The sequence below is a fragment of the Coffea eugenioides genome, chromosome 2, assembly GCF_003713205.1.
Source record: "Coffea eugenioides isolate CCC68of chromosome 2, Ceug_1.0, whole genome shotgun sequence".
NCBI classification, from domain to species: domain Eukaryota; kingdom Viridiplantae; phylum Streptophyta; class Magnoliopsida; order Gentianales; family Rubiaceae; genus Coffea; species Coffea eugenioides.
In genome coordinates, this window is record NC_040036.1 from 65,796,760 (window position 1) to 65,818,740 (window position 21,981).

Sequence of the window (21,981 nt, forward strand, 5' to 3'; positions counted from 1 at the left end):
TCTAATTCATTTTTCCATTCTATAATCAATTTTTCTTTATATTTGGGGTCTAATTGAAAGAACCACATCCTTTTTTCAGTATTTTCTTCATCTTCAAAATCTTCTTGTAAGTATTTATGATTTATTTTATATGGTTTATTTATAACATTTATTTCTCCTTTCATTTGTGAATGGGTTGGAGAATATTCTGATTGAGTCTGATTTATAACTTCTGGAATAGGAGTTTTATATTTAAAGTTTGAAGTGCTTTCTAAAGGAAAATTTATTTCAGTTGCTTCATAATTAGAATGTCTTGCTGGTAACCAAGAATAAGTTGAATCAGGTTTTTCTCTTAATGATGAAAATCTTATTAGAGTATTACCATCAGGTTTTTCTATAATATCTTCTACAGTTGTTTGTTCTATATTTCTTGCTATTTGTGGATTTTTAATTTCAAATTCACTAGGTATAGTTATTTCATTCCATTTTAATCTTTTCGGAGTATAAGTTGTAAGTCTATCTGCATCTACTTGTAATAAAGTTGTTTCTTCTTTAAGAGTTGGAGTCATTATAAATTTAGGATTTAAATGAGAAGATAAGGGTCTATAATATATTGAAAAGTTTGGAGCACAGTTAAAATATATGGGTCCATTACATACATTTGTTTGAATCATAGAAAGTAAAGAAGTTTTATATCTTTTGAGTCTAGTATCTCTTAATGCTAAATATATTGGAGCGTCTACTCCTAAATGGAGTAGAGGTTTTACTGCAATTTGTATTAAACCTATATGAATGTATCGATATCCTTTACTTAAATATTTTTTAATTGTACTATGATTTAGTAATGGAATTGATTGATATTCTTCTTGAATAGATATTGTTTCTTCATGTGTTTTGACTGATAAAGCTGTTTTGAAATCTAAAGGGCCTATTCTATAAATATGTTATATTCTTTCTTCTGGGATTATCCAATCTGAATTATTTATAGGCATATGATATTCATTACTTTGTACTATATTATCTTGCTTTGAATTAGATCCTATTTTTAATTGTCTAAGAAATGCAGCCATGTGTAATATTTATTGAAAGTTTTTACCTAATCAGGAACAACTGAGCACTATGCCGGGAACATCCTACCCTGGACTTACCAACGGTCTCACAAGGCATCAAAGTCTTACCAATGATTTCAGTAAAAGTTTAAAAATATGTAAACATAAATGCATGAATTAGCCAAGTCAAAATAGAAATGTAATTCAAATAAAGTAATAATAGTTCAAAATCTTAAATATGCATGTGCATGTATAATTCTATGTGGCTCTGATACCACTTCTACCCAGGTTACTATAACTTGGAATGCACATAAAATATTGGTATTAAACTTGAACTTACAAGAATTAGAGTTGCTAAAGGAAGCTTGATATTTGTTGAATCCAACTTTGATCTTCTTATTAAAATCTTTGGAGAATGATACAAAAGTATGAATAAAAAAGTAGTTGGGAGTAGTTGAGAGTGGTTTGAGAGTAGTTGAGAGTGGTTAAGGGATTTTCTAAGAGGTTTACACCGGAGGATTTCACCGATTTTTTTCCCGATGCTTCTTCTTCTGATTTTGAATCTATTTATAGAGTTCTTCAAGCTTGCATTTCATCTTCATTTGAGTTTCATTTGCTTTTTCTTTGAAATGTGGCCGACATCTTTTTCAAAAGTCATTTGGATCTTGTCCGCATGGTCCTCCGAAAGGATCAAAAGTAGATTCGGATGATCCTGCTGACTCCTCAATTTTGTCGGTTTCTTCATTCTTATCCTGCTTTTGTAAATAGTCCAAATATTCTTTGAGCATCTTTGGGTCCTGTATCATCTTTTTCATCAAAAAGTCGTTTGTAATGGCTTTGGATACCATATTAACAACTTTTTCTTTTTCTTTCTTTATTGGAGTTGTTGGCATAGTTGTTGAAGTGGTTGATTGGTTTGTCCACTTGAGTTTGTCTCCTGTGGTGAGGAATCTCATCACGTTTGTTTGATCTCCGAACTGTTGATTGAATCCTGTCCACCATTTAATCTTGAATTCTCGAATTAATGACATTGGAAGTGGTTTTTCTAATTCTTGATGAATTTTGAAACTCCAGCAAAATATCCATGGTACTTTGAATTCCATGTGAAATAGTATTGGATAGAATATCACAATCATTACAGAATATATCTAAACCTCAAACTCCTAAAATAAATACATTAGATCAAATAATAGAAGACAATTCATCTGACGATATAAATAATTCATCTGAAGAATCAATAAATTCAGAAATTAAAGAAAACATAATTTTACCAATAGAAAAAAAATTTGAAGAATCCAAAGATAATCAAATTTTTTTGAGTGTAAGTGGGAGGTCTTGAACCCGGGACCTCTCACTTACATTCCTTCCCCCATACTACGCAATCCTTGCCTCCTCCCCTTGTGAAGAACAGTTGAATAAATAATTATCCTTTACTTTCTACATGCTATGTTAGCTTTTGCTCTCAAGCTACTTGTTTCTCTATGAAGTCAGTGAACAAGAAGTGTGGTTTTTAACATCGTGAACTCCTAGTGGGAAATTAGTCAGCACTCCAGTTCCCTAAATTAAGTTTACAATTCTCAAGAACCCTCAGCTTTATTTTGCATTTCTGCTATAAAGCTGCATTTTCTGTCTTAATAGATGCATTTCAATAAAAATTAACATGTTAGTACTACAATTGTTCCTTGTGGAGAGCTTTTTTGGTCCATAAAGAAATCTTGATGGTGATTTATTGTCTGTTGTCTAACTGGCTATAGATAAATACCCTGTTAAGATTAGGTTAACATTTTTAAGTGCTAATGATATTTACTGCCATAGATGTTAGTTGTTTGCAGTAAATTCCATTTATGTCTCTTTCCTTAGTCAAGCTGAATGGTTTCCTGAGTATAAGGCTTTCTGCTGTAGTAGAACAAGTTTCTCAAAACCTCTGAAACTTGATCTTGAAGTTTTCTTGGTTGCCAGTCCGCAGAGCTTTATTATTATACATACAGTTTTAGTAGCTTTAGTTCGGAAGGAATGATGATGATGAGGTAGAATTGTTTCTGTGATGTTCTCTGTTATTAGAAACCTTCTGACCTCTGTCTGCTCATATGCACCTTTGGAATTCTTCTATATGCAAAATTACATCTTATTCTGTTTTCTTGAAAAGTTGGATCAGACTTTATTTGCTTAGTTTGTAGACAAATGATGTTTAATTTCAAGCTTCGGCCGATGGCAAGCTAACTGGTGCTGGATTAGTTTGACTGCATTGGACATTTTATGGAAGTGACGAATGGCAGGTGTCTCTCTTTTTATGATTATCTTTATGTTTAAGTGGAATTCCATTGAGGTTAGGGTCAATTAAATGAAGCATTGCTTTAATAACAATAGCAGCAGAGATGAACTCCTTGGCTCCCTGTGTTAGTCCAAGATAGTACATTTTTACCTACTAAGATAATAGAAAATGCATGGCTAAGAGATGAAGTTGCCAACAATGTACAAACTGGTGGTTAATAAATCCTGAATTGGCAACAAAAAGTGTTAGGTATCTTTCTCCTGCCATCTGTAGAGGCAATTTTGTCATCATTTCCATAATTGATGGAGAACTATTACAGTCCCACTGTAATTCCTTCCCGTGCTCAAATTCGTCTCGGGTTAACATATTATATAGAGTGCCGGGGCTTTTTTTTTGTTTTCTTCTTTTTGTGCTTGATTGCTTAACTAACTAGTTTCTGCAAACATGTAGGTTGGATATCCTTTCTAGTCTATGCTCGTGTCACTTTCTAGGTTCTGTCTCCTTTCCAGTCCGTCACTTTCCCCAGTCTGTTTTTTCAGTTGTATATCTGTTAATGTGATGTTATAACACATACATAAAAAGTTTTTCTATATGGATTGAGCTTGCATAAGATTGTACACATCAAAGCTTATGCCAAATCCTATGTTTTATTTATGTTCCCCCCAGTATCTCTACCTCATATCTGCACTGTATTTTGATCCTGTGAACTGTTCTTCTTTTTACATATGGGTTCAGGGCAGAGGGTATGTCTGTGACCTTTAGAATTTTTGCATTACCAAGCAAAACTTGGATAGATTGCAATAACTTATAACCTATATGGTTTCTATCCATACTAAAGTGCATAATTAAGTAGGTGATAACAGCTCAAACATAATACTATGGTAATGAGAATAAATGGATGAATTACAAGCAGGACAGAATCGTCATTGTCAAGTAATACAATAATAGTCAGTAAAGCTACCTGTAAATGATATTACAAATGCACCAAAAAAAAAAAGGAAAAATGAAAGGAAGTAGTTCTCATGATTCAGACCGAGTAAAGAGATGTTTTACCTTGTAGTTATTAAAAAAATTGTTGTACTAGTGATTTTGGCCTTCCTGGTAAGCTTTGTGATATGGACAATCGTCTTGTGTTTAGGAATACTTTTCCTTTATGTTAGCTGACTTGGAGGACAAAGGGACTGCTGAGTAGTTCAAGAGGACAAACCTTGTAAATATTTTCCCCTTACTATTTCTATTAAGAGTTAGGTTCTAGTTTCCTCTACCAAAATGTTAATACTCTTATATGACTTTACCCTATCACAGTGATCCATGCAGGGGATTGTTTCACAGTATTGGCTGGCTTAGCCTTCTTGTACCCCATGGGTGAAATGTTGATCTATCATCCATGTACAATGTACCTTGCAAAGTAATGATTTTTACTATAAATTCTTTGTAATTAATTGCTAAAGAGGCTTTTCAAACATCTTATTCCATATGTTATTATTATTATTTTTTGAATGCATACTAAAGCAGTTGACGATGCTAGTCTGTCCATGTTCCTGTGGGATCGTATTAGATGTCCCATTATGGTCTTGATTTCAAAATCTTTTCCATTAGGAGTCAGGCAGAGGTACAGAAATCTACATTTTCATGTAGTCTGCTCAAAGAAGTTTTATAAACTACCGGTTGTATTGATGTCATGCATCATTGGAAACAGTAAATGTATGAAATTCTGATCTGAATTGGAACATGATTTTCAATACTCGGCCAACATAGAACATGACACTTTGTTCTATCGAAGCAAGAAACTTTAATAGCTATCCTAAAGTAAAAAAAGAAGAAAAAAAAGTTGCTCAAGTTCATTCAGGTTAATATTGCAGTGCATGGGCAAATTTATTCAAGATTTTCTTTTCCCTCTTTGTGAATTACTTTTCATTTTTTGCTTGCTTAGCAACAAAACTGAGGCATAGAAGATAAATCCTAACGAGTTAAGACTTGAAAAGCCTTCAGGTACATTTTGAAATGCATCATACTGCAGTTATCTCTTATTTGAATGCTAAATTGGATCTGTTATATGCTTTCTCAGGAACAACTAAGATCAAGAATCTTCATGATAACATCGGTTCCGTGAAAGTCGAGTTGACCGAAGAGGATTTAAAGGAGATCTCTGATGCAGTGCCGGTCGATGATGTTGCTGGACAGAGGATTGGAGATGCAATGTACCGTACTTCATTTTGCTTTTCTAATACACCACCACCAAAGAAGTGGACACCAGAGTAACTTGTTTGATGCAACAGTAAGTCCAGTTGTTACTTGTTCTCTCTTTGTGTGCCCTCCTCTTATTTGCTTTTGGTTTAGCTGGGGGTTCTTTTGCAATCCACTGCTAATATTTATGGCAAAGGATTATTTTGTTACAACCTTTCCTGTTACATTTTTGTTACACTATATATTTGAATGACACGTGTCTCATGCAATAATAATAAGTTTTAAAATCTCTCTTTTCATGGTGCGCCTGTCACTTTAAGAAATTGTGTAATAAAGTGTAACATAAAAAAAGTGTAACGGAAGAACTCAAACCAATATTTATGTAAGGCTTTAGGCACAACAATATACAACAAGCACTAAGTAAGAAAGGCTTTACAAAGTTGTTCTTCCAAAGTACATCCTTTCCCTTTGTAATTTTCTTCTTTTCTAGGTCTTAAACCCCACCATATCTGGATTTGTGTCATTTTTGAAGAGACAAATCAGTGCTAGTTTCTCAACGTTGTTTGAAGTATATTGGATATGCCCAATATATTTTTCTGGGTCTAAAATGCCAGCATTTCTTTGTGTCATTGTCTTAGAGCCAAATCAAAACTAGTGTCTCATCATTGTTTGAACCATATTGAAAATCCAAACTGGCCCATCAATGCTAGCCTTGAGATTGTATTCATAGCTGATGAAACTGGTCCATCAACACGATATTATCATTGTAAAGTAAAAGTTGACTACATAGATAAAACAATTTTAATATGGGGCAAATTACACTTTAACCCCTATGATTTAGTGTTTTTGTACATAACTCCCTTATGGTTTTAAAAGCTATACATAACCCTCTCATGGTTTGGATTAAAGTATAAAAGTAATGGAATTTGTAATTCATAATGGAGTAAACTAAAATATAAAAAATACTCCTATGTAAAGTTGAAAATTATTTATTAAACACATGGGGGTTATGTGCATATTTTGAAAACCATAAGAGGGTTATATAATAAAGCATTAAATCACAAGGGGGTTGTGTGTAAAGTTGAAAATTATTTATTAAACACAGGGGATTATATGTATATTTTGAAAATCATAAGGGAGTTATATGATAAAGCATTAAATCATAAGGGAGTTATATGGTAAAACATAAAACCATACGGAGTTTAGTGCGTCATGTATATTATATTTATATATTTTGGTCACTTCAATCATTTTAACTTTTAAACAAGGATAATTTCGATATTTTCAAAGATTCTATTACGAATGATTATTTCCGTCACTTTAACACTTTAATCCAAATCATGAGGGGACTATGCATAGTTTTTGAAACCATAGGGGGAATATATACAAAAACACTAAACCGCAAGAGGGTAAAATGTAATTTGCCCTTTAATATGTTTGGGCACAACAATATATTGTAATTGTACACTAAATGATGTGACAAATGCACTAAAAAGTGCAATAGGCACAAAAACGGCACAAAACACAACTGTAACAACCCAAGGCCGCCAGTTTCAACAAATTAGTAGTAATGATTCATGCGCTGTTTAATTATTTTTTGTAGTGTATTAAATGAATAAATTGACAAACCACATAGATTTGCCAGTGATCGTCCATGTGTCTATTTCATACAAAAATGCACTGAAGATTGCTTAGATTGTTTCTGCTAAACAAACAAAAACCCTGCCAAACAAAATGAGTTACAAGAGAATAATTTTGTTGTTGATTAATACATAGCTCAAAGTCACAACTATATGTTTCCTGAGATCATAGAATACTAATGCTGCCCTCATGCCAAGGACGCCAAAGAATATGAGTGATGTAGTGTTCGAAAGCAAAGATACCAATGACGTTAAAGAGAATATTAATGACGCACATAGAAAAACCAGAAAAAATAATCGAAGCGTATTTCAGCCACTAAGCAGAATATTACTACCAAAAGTTTAGTTTGCTTTTTCCACAGCTTTAGTTTAATTTTTTCCCCCCCATAACTTTACTTGATAATCATTGCATGAAAAAAAAATTGAAGCATATTTCAGCCACTAAGCAGACACAATATTGTTTTTGAGTTGACTAAGAGATGTGATGTTACTACCAAAAGTTTAGTTTGCTTTTTTAACAACTTTAGTTGATAATCATTTCATGAAAAAAATAATTGAAGCATATTTCATTCACCAAGCAGACACAATAATGTTTTTGAATGGACTAAGAGATGTGATATTACTTCCAAAAGTGGTCAACGACAAGTTGTGTCCAACCAACCTTTTTTTTAATGTTTTTCTTCAAAATTCTGAAAATTTTGAATGAAAAAAAATTAAGAAAAGTTCTGAAAAAATTTAACAACTTTCTTACATTCCAATCTCAGACACAAAGATCTAAAGTATGATTTAACACTTTTTTTTTGGTTGACAAAAGAATTATCCACAGTAGAAACTTTTTTTTTTTTTTTAAAAATTCTCTTGACAACCAATTAGTGCCATGCTAAACAATTACTATGGGCAATTTAGGCAAGGATAAAAGCGGAGACAAATTAACTATAAGTCTTGTTGAAGTTCGAAACTAATACAATGGCCTCTAGCTTTTGCAAGTTGATCTACATAACTATAGCTTAATTTTCAATGACTTCATATTGCACCATATTATGGTTATTTCAGACTAACATTGCACGGACAAGAGGTTTATTGAACATAAAAAATCTCTTTAAACCTAAACTCTTCTCCTCCTCTCTAACTTTTCCTTCCTAAGCAAACAGAACATCTTCTTTTCTAGGAGGGCCAATTGGTTTCCTTTGGTCTTACTCCCTCCCATGTATTTTTTTTTCGCTTTTGTTTTGTGTGTTTATAATAAAGTCTCTTAAGATCTCTCAGTGAAAGTATTTTCTTTCTTAGAAATTTCCAGTGAGAGTTTTCTCCTCTCGTAAAATACTTTAGTGAAAGTTTCTTCTCTCTTAAGGATTTCAAACGAGACTTTTCTCCTTTCCCAAGGATTTCTAGTGAGAGTTTTTTTAGATCTTCTATTTCTTGTATTATATCTATTTTTTTTTTCATTTTTAGTTGTTGGATCCAAGATTTCTTAAATCTATTCCGCTAGATCACACATTGACATCTGCACTTGAATTAGTTTATTAGCAGATCTAGAAGGTGGTGTCTGCTTAGTGGGTGAAAGGTGGTGTTACTAAATTGGATTCTTGAATAGATCGGTGATTAGGCAATTGGAGGAGAGAGTTGGTTGTACAGTTATGACTCCTATTGCTGTATTTCTTTCCCTATCTGTTTTCTGCACGGGTCAATAATTTAATGACCGCGAAAGGATGAATGTTGAGGCTTGTGTGGACACCATTAGTATTATACAAATATGCTGTGTGTATTTTAGTGGTTCAATTTAGTATCGTCAAAATGGGGACCAAGCCAGGTCCAATTGGGCATTGTCAGATTACAATTTTTTCATTAGGTGGAAACCTAAATAGCTGTCTGAACGGCCTGTTTCCCAAATAAATAAATAAATAAATAAATAAAATATGTTGACCAAATAAATAATCCTAAATAAAATGGGGACCAAGCCAGGTCCAACTGGGCATTGTCATATTATATGTCACGGGTGTAATTTTTTAAGAATAGCTGTTTGAACGGCCTGTTTCCGAAAAAACAAATAAATAAATAAAATATGTTGAGGCCTGTGTGGACACCATTAGTGTTGTACCAAAATGCGGTGTGTATTTTAGTGGTTCAATTTAGTCTCGTCAAAATGGGGACCAAGCCAGGTCCAATTGGGCATTGTCATATTATATGTCACGGGTGTAATTTTTTAAGAATTGGGTGGAAACCTGAATAGCTGTTTGAACGGCCTGTTTCCAAAAAATATATATATATATATATATATCTTCAAATTTTAGGAAAACACTAAAATAATCTACATTAAATAAGGTATTGGTGCAAAGGTCGGTACTTGTGGTGGCCCTAGTGGGTGACGGAGGCAATGTTTTTAAACTCGGACCGGTCAGTGAACCGGAGAGGTGGCTGGTTCACGGTTTGATCGGTCCGACCGGTCCAACCGGCCGGTTCAAAGGTTCACTGTTTTTTTTTTTTTTTTTTAGTGTTAAGTACTAAGCAGGTTTCATTTTACACTTGAACTTTACCAACATAACTTAATTTAAGTTATGATAATAATAAATTTTCTAAAAGTTATCCATAAAACATGGAATGATAAATATAATTAAAATATCATAATTCACCATAAGTTTTTATAAATTCATTATAAATATAAATAGATACAATCCAAATGTTCACCAATTATCACAAATAAAAACACAAAAAATAAATAAATTAAATATTGAAATTCTTTTACAACCCTTAAAAAAATCCATAAAAGAGTTCAAGTTAAGACAAACTATTTGAATAGCAAACTTTTATCAGTGGCATGATAAGCAACCACACCACCTTCACAATTTCATCAACTTAAGCTGAAAAAGTTAAAATTTTATTATAAAAATATAAATCTAATTGCTCAAACTAAAAAAAACTAAAAATTTTTGAAAAACAAATATACAGTTAAACACATAAAAAATTAATTGCTACTAAACATTACTAATTAACATGTTATATTAAATTCAATGATCCTATACCATTAATTATTTTAAATTCAATTATCAATAGCTTCGATTATGTGCCAACTACCATATTTTTGACCAGCCCAATGTTATTATTTGTAATTCCTACCCAATTCCTACACGGATGTGCACTACTTTTGCAAAAATTTCATCCTTAATTAATCGAATAAAAATAAAACAAAAATGAGGGAAACATATGAAAATTGAGGGGAAAAAGAAGAAAATGCAAAAAATCAACTAAAGATAATAATATAGAAAAAAAAACCTTGAAAAGAAAAAAATTAAACTTACTAAGATGTTGGAAAACAAGAAAAGTTGAAAATTTCAACTTGTTTACAATTTGCTAAAGATAATAACCTGATAATAATGGTGAAGACTTGAGAAAATCTTGTTGTGGATATTTGGGTTAAAAATGGTTAAGAAGAAAAAATTGAAAAAAAAATAAGAGAAGAACTTGATGTTTTAATATATTTTTTAGTCAAGTAGAATTTTCGACAAAGTTAACTATAGTCTAGTGGTGAGATTGTCATATCCAAACTTGGAGACCCAAGTTTGAATCTTAGCTACACCATTCTTGATATTTTGTTGAAGAATTTAAAAAATCGCCGGTTCACGGTTCTTAATGGTTCGCACGGTTCGTCCGAGTTTCAACGGTTCTCCATGAACTTCCGGCTTTAGCATTAGACCGGACTGGTGACATGGCCGGTTCGCTGTCCAACCGGTCGAACCGGCCGGTCCGGTCCGGTTCTGAAAACATTGGACGGAGGTTGCCGTTGATGGGGGGGGCGATGGGGAGGATAGGGGTGTTTTAAAAAAAAAAAAAATAGGGTGTTTTGAGTGTTTTGGACAAATACTAATTATTTTTTCTAAAACAACTACAATAAAATAGGATAAAAGGGGGAGGAATAGGTTGGACGGTACGGAGGAAAGGACTGTAAGTTAGAAATTCTGGATTCGAGATTTTTTATAAAAAATAAAATAAAATAAAATATGATAAACTTTTAGACAAACATCTAGAAAATACAAGCGAACCAATTTTTGTTGTATACCCCTAATCGATCTACAATTTATATAAATGTACGCTAAATCTGGTAAAAAATAACACAAACCAAATCTAGGTGAACCAAAACCCAAATCAACTTGTTCCAAATTCCAATCCGGTCCAAATAAGATTCCGACATCTAATGTAAACTGGAACAACTTTGGTGTAAAAACTTGAGTTTGTAATATACATAGTTAAATTTGTATAAAAAATTACAATTACACTGAAATTATACGAATTTACATCCAATAAATCTTAGATTTACACAACAGGTTTGGATTCCAACTTGTGAGGTCCCAAATCCATCCAATTAAGGCTTCAAATCCTCTGTCCCTAAAATAGTCTCTGTTCCCTCTGTCCCTTATTTGTATAGTTGCCACGTGTCTCTAGCCTTTTGTTAACCCAAACTCAAATAAAACCGATAATAATCGGTTTACAAGTTTTGTTAACCGAAATTCAAACAAACCGATAATAGTCGATTGACAGGTTTACTCAAAATCAATTAAAACAGATAACTCAAAACTATTAAGTAATTAATTTTCAATCATCGCATTTACATAATTACGAGATGTAAAAAAATTAGAAAGAGCTAAATAAGTTGATATAAACACTCATGGTTGATAAGAATGTTAGATATTGGAATTTGATTCTCAAAAAATCATCTGCTAGATAAAAATAAGAGAATAGTAATAAAATTTTAACCACTCTTACTAAGTACACCTAAAAAACCTGCTAATACTTGAATAACTATGGTCTATCATGTTGGTTTGTAATATCAAACCCTTCATAATTCAAAACTTCTAAAGATTGTCGGATTTTCCATCAGTTGTGCATCTACAAACAAAACCACCAGGACATGGCATGGGACAGCCGCAAGCAACTAAACTTGAACTCGGTTGGCTGGAAATGACATTAAGGTCTATGTTGATTTAAGAAAAATATGATTTGGGGTAAGAAAATAAAGAAGAGTTTTAGTTGATTTCTATGTTTATGATCAACAAGACTCTTTTTTGTTAAAAAAAAAATAAAAAAAAGTTTTGAGTTATCTGTTTTAATTAATTTTGAATAAATCTGTCAATCGACTATTATTGGTTTGTTTGAATTTGGGTTAATAATACTTGTAAACTAATTATTATCGATTTTATTTGAGTTTGGATTAACAAAATGCTAGAAACACGTGGCAGTTATATAAATAAGGGACAGAGGGGACAGAGACTATTTTGGGTACCGAGGATCTGAAGCCTCCAATTAACGGCATCAACCCGTGTTTCACGTTTTCTCTTGCGTGTAATCTTAGATTTATACAACATGTTTGGATTCGAACTTGTGGGGCCCAAATCCATCCAATTAACGGCACCAATCAGTAGTATTCCACGTTTTCTCTTGCTTTCATCGAGTACTCTTAGATTCACACAACACATTTGGACTGGGGTGCCAAATCCATCAAATTAATGGTCCCACCCGTGTTTGACGTTTTCTCATGCAAGGCAACAGCACAGTAGTATATCGTCCACCTGCTATTTATAGCGGAGCTTACTATTGAGTCCTCATCCAGCTATCTACCAATTTTCCACTTGCATATCTATCTATTTTGCTACAAAGATTTTGTGCCTAGGAAATGGAAATCCATCGTTCGGATTTTCCCCCTGAATTTCTCTTTGGAGCTGCAACTTCTTCTTATCAGGTTACTACTGATATTGTTCTTTCACATTTTCAAAATCTGAATTACAAATTCCTTTATCTTAGCACATCATTCCTGCGTGGAATTCCTGAATAAGTTATTCCTTTAGTATTTGGCCACTCCACTAGAAGGTTTCTTACTTTAAATAAATTATAGTCCATTCTAAGCATAGTTCGCCAAATCGACGGATTCCGAGTTGACTCGCTCGAGTGATTACTGAAACAGGATCCACCGGTACGGTATTGACACCCCCATCACCGTTTGACCGGAATCCGAGTTGATTCGGATTGACTAGGCCAATATTTACCGAGTCAACTCAAATGGATAAGAAACCAGCAGAACTTATCGAGTTTGGCCGAGTCAACTCGCGAGTCAAACAACAAAATCACCCACATGATTTCTTCTTTCTCCCACCGGTTGCCATCCTCATTCCATCACTTCTGCTAGTGCAACCCATCATAATTAGTTGAGGTTTCTTGAGGGGTTGTGATTGTAAGACTCGTAATTTCGTTGGGATTGATCCTAATCTTCAGATTGGGAGTACGAACAAGAAGAATTGGAGCAAATTTGGAAGTAAGATGAATCTGGGGTATAGGAATAGCATGGATTGGGGGAGTATTGAGGAGAGAGTGGGTTTTGAGGAGGAGGATAATAGATGGATAGAAATATCGAGTTAGTGAAATCCATTGACAATGGACGTGCAGGAAGAGATGCGATAGACTGGAGAAGATGAGAACTGTTTTTCGACAGGAAATTGGAAAGGAAGACACAATATGTTTATGTTGGGATAGTTTTAGACTCAATTATAAAGTGCCCCCTGTAAAAATTTTGTGGGATTCGGGGTTTTGGAGATTTTTGTGGGTGGTGGCAAACTGGTAATGGTGGTGGCGCTTGAGAAGAGAGAGAGACAAAGAGAAATAAAGGGGGGAGGCGGTGGAATGGAAGGACTTTTTCTAGGGCTTATGGGAGGCAGTGTCGGTTGGGTTGTGTATGTGAGAATGTGAGGGGATAGAATGGAGTGAGGAGACAGAGAGAGAGAAACACCCAACAAAAAAAAGAAAAAGAAAAAATTGCAGCTAAATCACAGCTCAAAGCCCACGAGATTCTATCTCACTTCCTTTCCAACTTTCTCTCTCATCGCACCCTGAACAAACATTTCTTGATCAAAGGGGGATACCTAAAACTTTATTCCTCTATTTTTTGAATGCATCCGCGTTTCCATTCATTCAACATTTCAACCCCCCTTACACCAAAGCAACAAGATTAGAATAGTCCAACAAATATTAAATTGGATTAGTTAACAACAAATGAACTGAATTTCTTTTCAACATCTTTTGTTTATTAATTAGCGCTGCATCATTTTTTTTAAAGACTTACATAGTTTCTATGTTAACTTGGGTTTTTATCAAATTTAATTTGATAGTTGTATTGCTTATAGTATTTTTTATTTTTAGTAATTTTTTTAGAATTTTTAAAAGTTTTATATACTTTAACTTGCGTATCATTCGATATTTAATCGATATGCCGTAACGGATGTGGAACAACACTAACTGCGACTCGCGATGGCGAACCATGATTCTAAGCTCATTATGTGATATATGTGAAAAAGCTAATATACACAGTTAAATCTAATCTAACAATTGTTTTTGTTAAGGAGCTTTTATTGATTCTATTAGAATTGTATAATATGTACTCGGTCTATTACAGCAGAACTCCTATCTACTCATGCCTACTCATGTCATCAATCCTTTTGCTATACAGTATACGCTCAGGAATTTGTATAAGACTATTGGTATACATATAGTCCTATCTAGCTCATCAAACACGTGGTCTAGTCCCCATTCAAGCACCAGTTCTAGATGTTCCCTAATTTTTGGAGCACCTTCCCAAGAAACACAAGTTAACTGTACTATCTTCACAATTGTTGCAACAACTTGAACATTAGTCTTGTTGGCTTGTTTGAAAATTCTGTTGTTCCTCTCCTACCATAGATGCCAAATAGTAGCAGAAAGAACCAGCCATTTGAGTTTAGTAGCAAATGATTCAACTTTCAAGTGAGCAATCCACCATTGCACCTCCATCAGCTGGCACATATCTCCCCTATATAACAAACATATCCGTTGTACTTTTTGCCAAACTGACTTTGCAAAAGTTAAATGAAAAAAAATAGGTGGTCAACTGATTCATCAACTCCACCACAAATACATAAGTGGGATCAACATCCTACACCATATCTTCTCGGCCTACCTCTTGTCATAAGCTTCTCTTGTACTGCCAACCATAGGGTAAAAGCAAATTTCAGGACATATCCCTTCCCACACACCATTTTATGCCAATTCACAGCATTACCAGGAGGGAATATCTTCCTCATAGCAGACTTGACAGAGAACATTCCTGTTGATGAGTTTAGCCACCTCACATGATCCTCTCTGTGCACGTTTTGCAATAAGGAGAGAGGAGTTATATCCCTGAATTCCTGAAGAAGAGAATTAACCTTCCCTGAGGCCATTTCCAGCAGTCATTGTGAATGAAGTTAGCAACCTTAGCCTGTGTATTTAATCCCAAATTCCTAAGTAAGGATATAGTATAAATCTTATAGAGTGGTCGTGTGATCGTGGTTCAAAGACTTGGCCGAGTCGTCTCGTCACCGTTTTGGGTCCTTCCGATACGATTCCGAGATACTTGAATATTTTAATTATTTTTTAATTATTTTTACTCACCGAGACGTCACCATGAAGGGTTGAAATGGCCGAATCATATCGAATCACTTCAAGTCATCCCGAGTCAACTTGAATTTTTATTATTTTTACTAATTTTTTAATTATTTTTTTAATCATATTTTTGACAATTTTTAAAATATTAAATATTTCAAAAATTCATGTTTCGCTGAGACCGATATGCCGAAACCAATGTGGAACGATCCGAGCCGCGACCGCGACTATGAACCATGGTCGTGATGGATGCCAAGAATCAGACCAGAATTAAGTTTGGGCTCTATTACTTGTAGAAATCCCAATTCCTGTATTTCATTATTTTCCTCCAAATTCATGAGCAACCAGAAATTGAATTGACTTCCCATAAACTTCTCCCTTCTAACAATTGTTCATAGATTGCATAGTTGAACTTGTACCGCATTGCTGAAATTTCCATATCAATTGTACATGAACAGACTGTGTATGTAATCTGAATTTGTCTCGATATCTCCTCATGGGAAACGGTTATAGAGGAGGTAATCCATAGATTTCACAATGAACCATCCAATATCTTGAAAGAGTAGAGCGATTTGAGAGCAATTCAATGGTATATAACTTGGACGACCTGGTTTTTGGACCATGTAATTACTATAATTCATAGATGAGAACTATTTTTGGACAAATCGAATACCAAATAAATATTTTTTGTGTAAAATGTAAATCATCAGTTTCCTCTCAAGTCCCAAATCTAGCTTAAAGTGGCTTTCAGCATACATGTTCAAATTAATCCTAAATCAGTTAGTTTCGGCTTCTGTCGCTGGATCAATCTGTTTTATGTTGTACTAACCATTGGATTTAAATTTTGTTCCATAGATTGAAGGTGGTGTACGGGAAGGGGGCCGCGGCCTTAGTAATTGGGATTTCTTGTGCAATTCAACACCAGGTTTGTTTGTCTCTCTCCCTTTTTGTGTACCATCGCTCATCATCAAGCTAGACCTCGTTTTTGCTTTGGGAAAGTCTAAATCGACACCTTTTATTTTTTTGCAGTACAAATAGTACAAGGCTTAACAGTAATGAATTAATGATACATGTTGTAGATGCACAATTGATGTGCATTTATTATATGGAGGTTGTAAATTTAACTATTCTGTTTTATTTTTTTTCCTTTTCTATAATCAATACTGGGGCATTCCATATAATCTTTTACTAAATCATATTATCGTTATTATATCTTTTCGGGCAAATTTCACTTTACCCCCTGTGGTTTAGTTTTTTTTTTACATAACCCCCTTATGATTTCAAAAACTAGACATAACTCCCTTATGGTTTGAATTAAAGTGTCAAAGTGACGGGAATAATCATTCGTAACGGAGTCACCTAAAATGTCAAAAATACCCTTATGTAAAGTTGAAAATTATTTATTAATCAAAGGGGGTCATGTGTATATTTTGAAAATCATAAGGGGGTTATATGATAAAATATTAAACCATAAGGGGATTATATGGTAAAATATAAAAATCATACGGGGTTAATGTGTCATGTATTTATAAGGGTAATTTTGACATTTTTAGAAGTTCCGTTACGAGTGACTATTTCCGTCACTTCGACACTTTAATCCAAATCATAAGGGGGTTATATATAGCTTTTGAAACTATAGGGGAGTTATGTAAAAAAGGCTAAACCACAGGGGGTTAAAATATAATTTGCCCTATCTTTTCGGCTACTTTTGAACAGTAGCGGAATGAGTGAAGCCGAATATGGACATCGAATTACAAGATCTGCTGTTGTTTGCTCATAACAAATTATATAGTTTGTTTTCAATTTTGTTTAAGTCAAAGTATCAGCAAAACTTGTTGCTTTGTTTTAGGGCTATAAATATATCGTGTCATAATCGTATTTGTGTCAAATAAGTATAGATCCATAAATGACACATTAAACTTTCGTGTCATTTTCATGTTATAACTTGATTATTAACATGTCATGTATTATTTTAACCCACTTGACCCATTTTATTTTTTAGATTGAAATTACTAACGAAACATCACAAAAACTCAAGAAACAAAAAATACTATTTACTTTTAGTCAGAACATAAGCTAGCACAGCCATAATGACCCATTCCATTTTTGTGTCATAATCAGATCGACCCCTTTTTGACACAAATTCTTTCGTGTTGTGTATTTTTCGACTCATGTTCGTGTTCTATTATCTTGTCGGATCTTGAATTGCCACTCTTAGTTTGTTTTGATGTTGTTTTTCTAAGATGGTTATAGAAGAATATCATTATAATACCTTTATTGGAGTATGTGTGGAAAAAAAATGATTTTAGAAAGTGGTTAAAATTTGTCAAAAATGTAACAAGCCCGAAAAAAAAAAAGGATCTGGCTAGGAAATGATTTTTAAAGTGTTTACCATACGTAAGGGGGCATGTATATCATTCTATATCAATTACATTGCGGATGCTCTATCCATTCCCTTTTCAATTGCATGAAAGGTTATGCCTCTGATTTTAAGAAATTGGCTGATTTCCAGGAAAGGTCAACGGTCAAAATGGAAACGTTGCTTGTTATTCATACGGGCTGTACAAGGTAATAATTAGCCGTCACACAATTAGTTGCTCATTCAAACAGTCCTTGTCGTTTCCAAGTTTTTTGTGCCTAACAAAAGCAATTTTGACTTCCATTTTCTGTCTAATGAACTTCACAGGAAGATGTGAAAATTTGCAAGAAACTGGGCTTGGACTCCTACAGATTTTCAATTTCATGGAGTAGAGTATTGCCCGGTAAAAGAGAGAAAATTATTATTAGAAATTTCATGATGTCTGATCTTTTAAATTGTTCTAGGATTATAAACAAACTGTTTCCTCTACTGCCAAATATTTTCAAATTCTGATTCTGAGATATTCCATTATATGTTTAATTATAAGGGATACAATCATAGTTTCTAAATTTTGTTCATCGTTTTTTTTTTTTTTTTGCCAAATCTACATCCTAGGTGGGAGACTAAGTGCAGGCGTAAACAGAGAAGGAATCCAGTACTACAACAATCTCATTGACGAGCTCTTGGCAAATGGTAAACTTTAATAAAGATTTTGCTTCGTAAAAACTGAAATTAGATTGATCTAAGAAATTTCACTGACCATTTCATCTGTTATAGGCATTCAACCTTTTGTGACCCTGCACCACTTTGAAGTTCCACAAATTCTCGAAGAACAGTATGGTGGTTTCTTAGATAAGAGAATTATGTGAGCATAAATTATTTAAATTGTCTTTCTTTCCTAAAGAAAGAAAACAAAACGGAATAGGGCAAGCAATTTATTTAGATGCTCCAAAACGAAACCATATTTCTTCATGAGAAAAACCATCTTCTTTTAATATAATCTTGTATTTGCCAACTATTTGCCAATTAATAAAACTAAAAAAGACACCTTTTAGATAAAGGGCCCATTCCATCTTGTTAAATAGAACAGCACAATACTAGAAGATCTACTGGATGAAATTTTAGTAATTGGAGATATGTATTTAGATGAATTTACAAAAAAAAGTGTTCTTACTTTTGAATTTAATTTAACAGGAAGGACTACCTGGACCTTGCTGAATTGTGCTTTTGGGAATTCGGTGATCGTGTGAAATATTGGACAACATTCAATGAGCCATGGACTTTTATATTTAAGGGATATGTAACTGGTGAATTTCCCCCTTGTCGAGGTTCATCTTCAGAGGAGCACGCGAAACTTTCTGCTCTCCAACACAAAACTCATCACCGGAACCCATTGGTTTGTGAAGATGGAGATCCAGGTGTTGAACCATATACTGCAGCACGTAACTTGCTCCTTGCTCATGCTGAAGCAGTTGATCTTTACAGGAAAAAATTCAAGGTTGGCATACATGCCTATAAGTGAAGAACCACTTTTAATCCCTTAAATTAACAAAAAGAAAAAAAAATTGATGACGGTAAAATCTCCCAAGATTAGCAGTCAAAATACTTATTATCATGATGAAGTTTTGATCAAATTTGCGCAGGCTCAAGGGGGACAAATTGGCATAACACTCGTTACCTCGTGGTTTGAGCCATTCCATCACCACTCAGAGAAAGACATACATGCCGCTCAACGAACACAGGACTTTGTGTTCGGCTGGTAAGTGCAGAAACAAGCATAAATACTTAATTATGCCCATCGAGATCCCTACATTCATATGGATGAGAGGGCCATTAAATTCTCAACCCTTGTCCAAATATTTTGGTTTCACATTATCAAATATTCCTATTCACGGGTATGAGTTTCCAGGTTTATGGATCCAATAACATATGGTCGATATCCAAAGAGCATGACAGATAATGTGCCACCAGAGCGCCTTCAACGATTTGCAGAGGAAGAATCCATCCAACTAAGAGGATCATATGATTTCCTTGGGCTCAACTATTACACATCCAGCTATATAGTTGCTGCATCTGTCCTCCCCAGTGGACCTCCGAGCTACATTACTGATTCGCATGCCACTCATAAAAGTAAGCTTCTGAGAAGATCTTCTGGAAAACCCCTATTGGTTTTTGTTTTCTTTCAAAAAAGTGTAATTTCAATTTTGCTGATCTTTTATCTTTGTTGTTGTTTTCTTTTCTCCCCTCCATATAGACAATGGTCCTGATGGGAATCCTATTGGTGAACCAGTAAGTAATTATTTGCATGTCTCGTTTATGACAATATATTCATCAATAGGCATCTTACATGCTATTTCACTACCTTTTTTTTTTTGGGTTCTTGATTCTCAGACTGAGGGGTTGCACAAGATTTTGCACTACATAAAGCAACGTTACAATGATCCACCAATTTTTATCACTGAGAATGGTAATTAACCTAACAAAATTTGCTTACTACTCGATCAACTTTTTCACAAATAATCATTATTTTTTTCTTCTTTGGGTATATAAATTGTTCTCCTCTTGATATTTCGTCTTGCTTGTCACTTACATAGGATTTGGTGATGCAAATCATCCTGATTATACGGTTTCTGAAGCTTGTAACGATGAGACGAGGATTGAATACCTTCGTGAGCACTTAAAAGAAATAAGACTGGCCATGATTGAGTAAGTTCTTAATTGCTTTGGCATATTAGTATCTCTATATTACGAATTGAGGAAATGGCCACTAAACTATATAAAATTCTCTATTTATATCACTAAATTGTTTGTTAAGTTAAAATGGTCAATCAGCAAATTAGAGTTTACATTCTTGAAGCGAAACTGTACTTTTTATTAATTGAATTACCAAAATATTACGTTTTACTAGTTGCTTGACTAAACGACCATCTTGGCTCTAAAAAATGGTCAGTAATCAAATCAAAGAATTTATAAGTATTAGTTACTATTTACGCCATTTGGTGTTGCAAATTACCCGGTAGCAAATTTATTTTGTTTTTATGACTAACATATCTATATATACTTGCAGAAATCGGGTCAATGTCAAGGGATATTTCGTTTGGTCATTGATGGACAATTTCGAGTGGGCATCAGGCTTCAATTATCGGTTTGGCCTTGTGTATGTTAACTTCACAGATCGTTATTTGTCAAGATTCCCAAAAAACTCAGCTCTATGGTACATGAATTTTCTGGACAAGAAGTATAGACCTATAACACATCCACTGAAAAATAATGCCCTACTTGAGGATGAAACTATAAGCCCTACTTCTACTTCGCCGCTGCCATATCAAACGAATGCCCCAAATTCGGGAGAAATGGTTGTTCATGAGGGTACTCCAACTAAGAGGCACCGCAAAACTTGATCCTCTTTAGCAGCATTTTAGCGTTCGTGATCAGGGTTGTCACCAGAAGGCTCTGCAGATGCTTGGTGTTCTAATTTCTGGTCTGTAATAAGGAGCTATGCTTTTTGCTCTATTTGTGTTCCGTAATAAGAAGCTATGCTCTGCTTTGACTCTGTGCTAAGAAGCTATGCTGTGTTTCAATTTTATCCTAATTTCAATATGAGAATTGGACGTGCTTATTATGTGTGTGATTAAATAATAAATTCCACTTCTCCCATATATTTGTATATATATCAATATCCTCTGCTGCTTTCAGAAGGTTAAAAATTCTCAAGGAACAATAGTTCACAATGAATTCGCAAACCATGGATATTTCGCGATTTGCACAAGTTCTCTAAAAAAGGAGTGGCACACTTAAGAAGTGAAAATTAATCTAAACCATTCTATACGATCCTTATGGTGAAGCTTGTTGAATCTGATAGTTTTTTATTTTCATTTTTTAAAACATAAACACACTGTATGTGCAACAAAATCATTTCTCTTTGTACCATAATATTGTGCTCTCTATTGTCATGAAGCTTGTCTTGCTATATTGACTTTTGAGTCAACTTTCATGTTCAAAGGCATTATATTGTACAAATATTTTCTTTGGATTATGGGAACTTCAAATTTCTGT

The 21,981-nt window shown here is 33.9% G+C and overlaps 1 protein-coding gene across 1 annotated transcript; it reads left to right on the forward strand.

Moving 5' to 3' along the window:
• The first annotated feature begins 12,704 nt into the window (after positions 1-12,704).
• Positions 12,705-21,478, forward strand: LOC113760050 (raucaffricine-O-beta-D-glucosidase-like). Its single transcript, XM_027302625.1, has 13 exons — positions 12,705-12,858; positions 16,422-16,491; positions 18,079-18,134; positions 18,253-18,328; positions 18,541-18,618; positions 18,703-18,790; positions 19,120-19,423; positions 19,569-19,684; positions 19,835-20,055; positions 20,180-20,214; positions 20,317-20,392; positions 20,520-20,631; positions 20,993-21,478. Exons 1-13 carry the CDS (start codon positions 12,793-12,795, stop codon positions 21,324-21,326), a joined length of 1,632 nt encoding a protein of 543 aa, XP_027158426.1. The 5' UTR covers positions 12,705-12,792; the 3' UTR covers positions 21,327-21,478.
• The last annotated feature ends 503 nt before the right edge of the window (positions 21,479-21,981 follow it).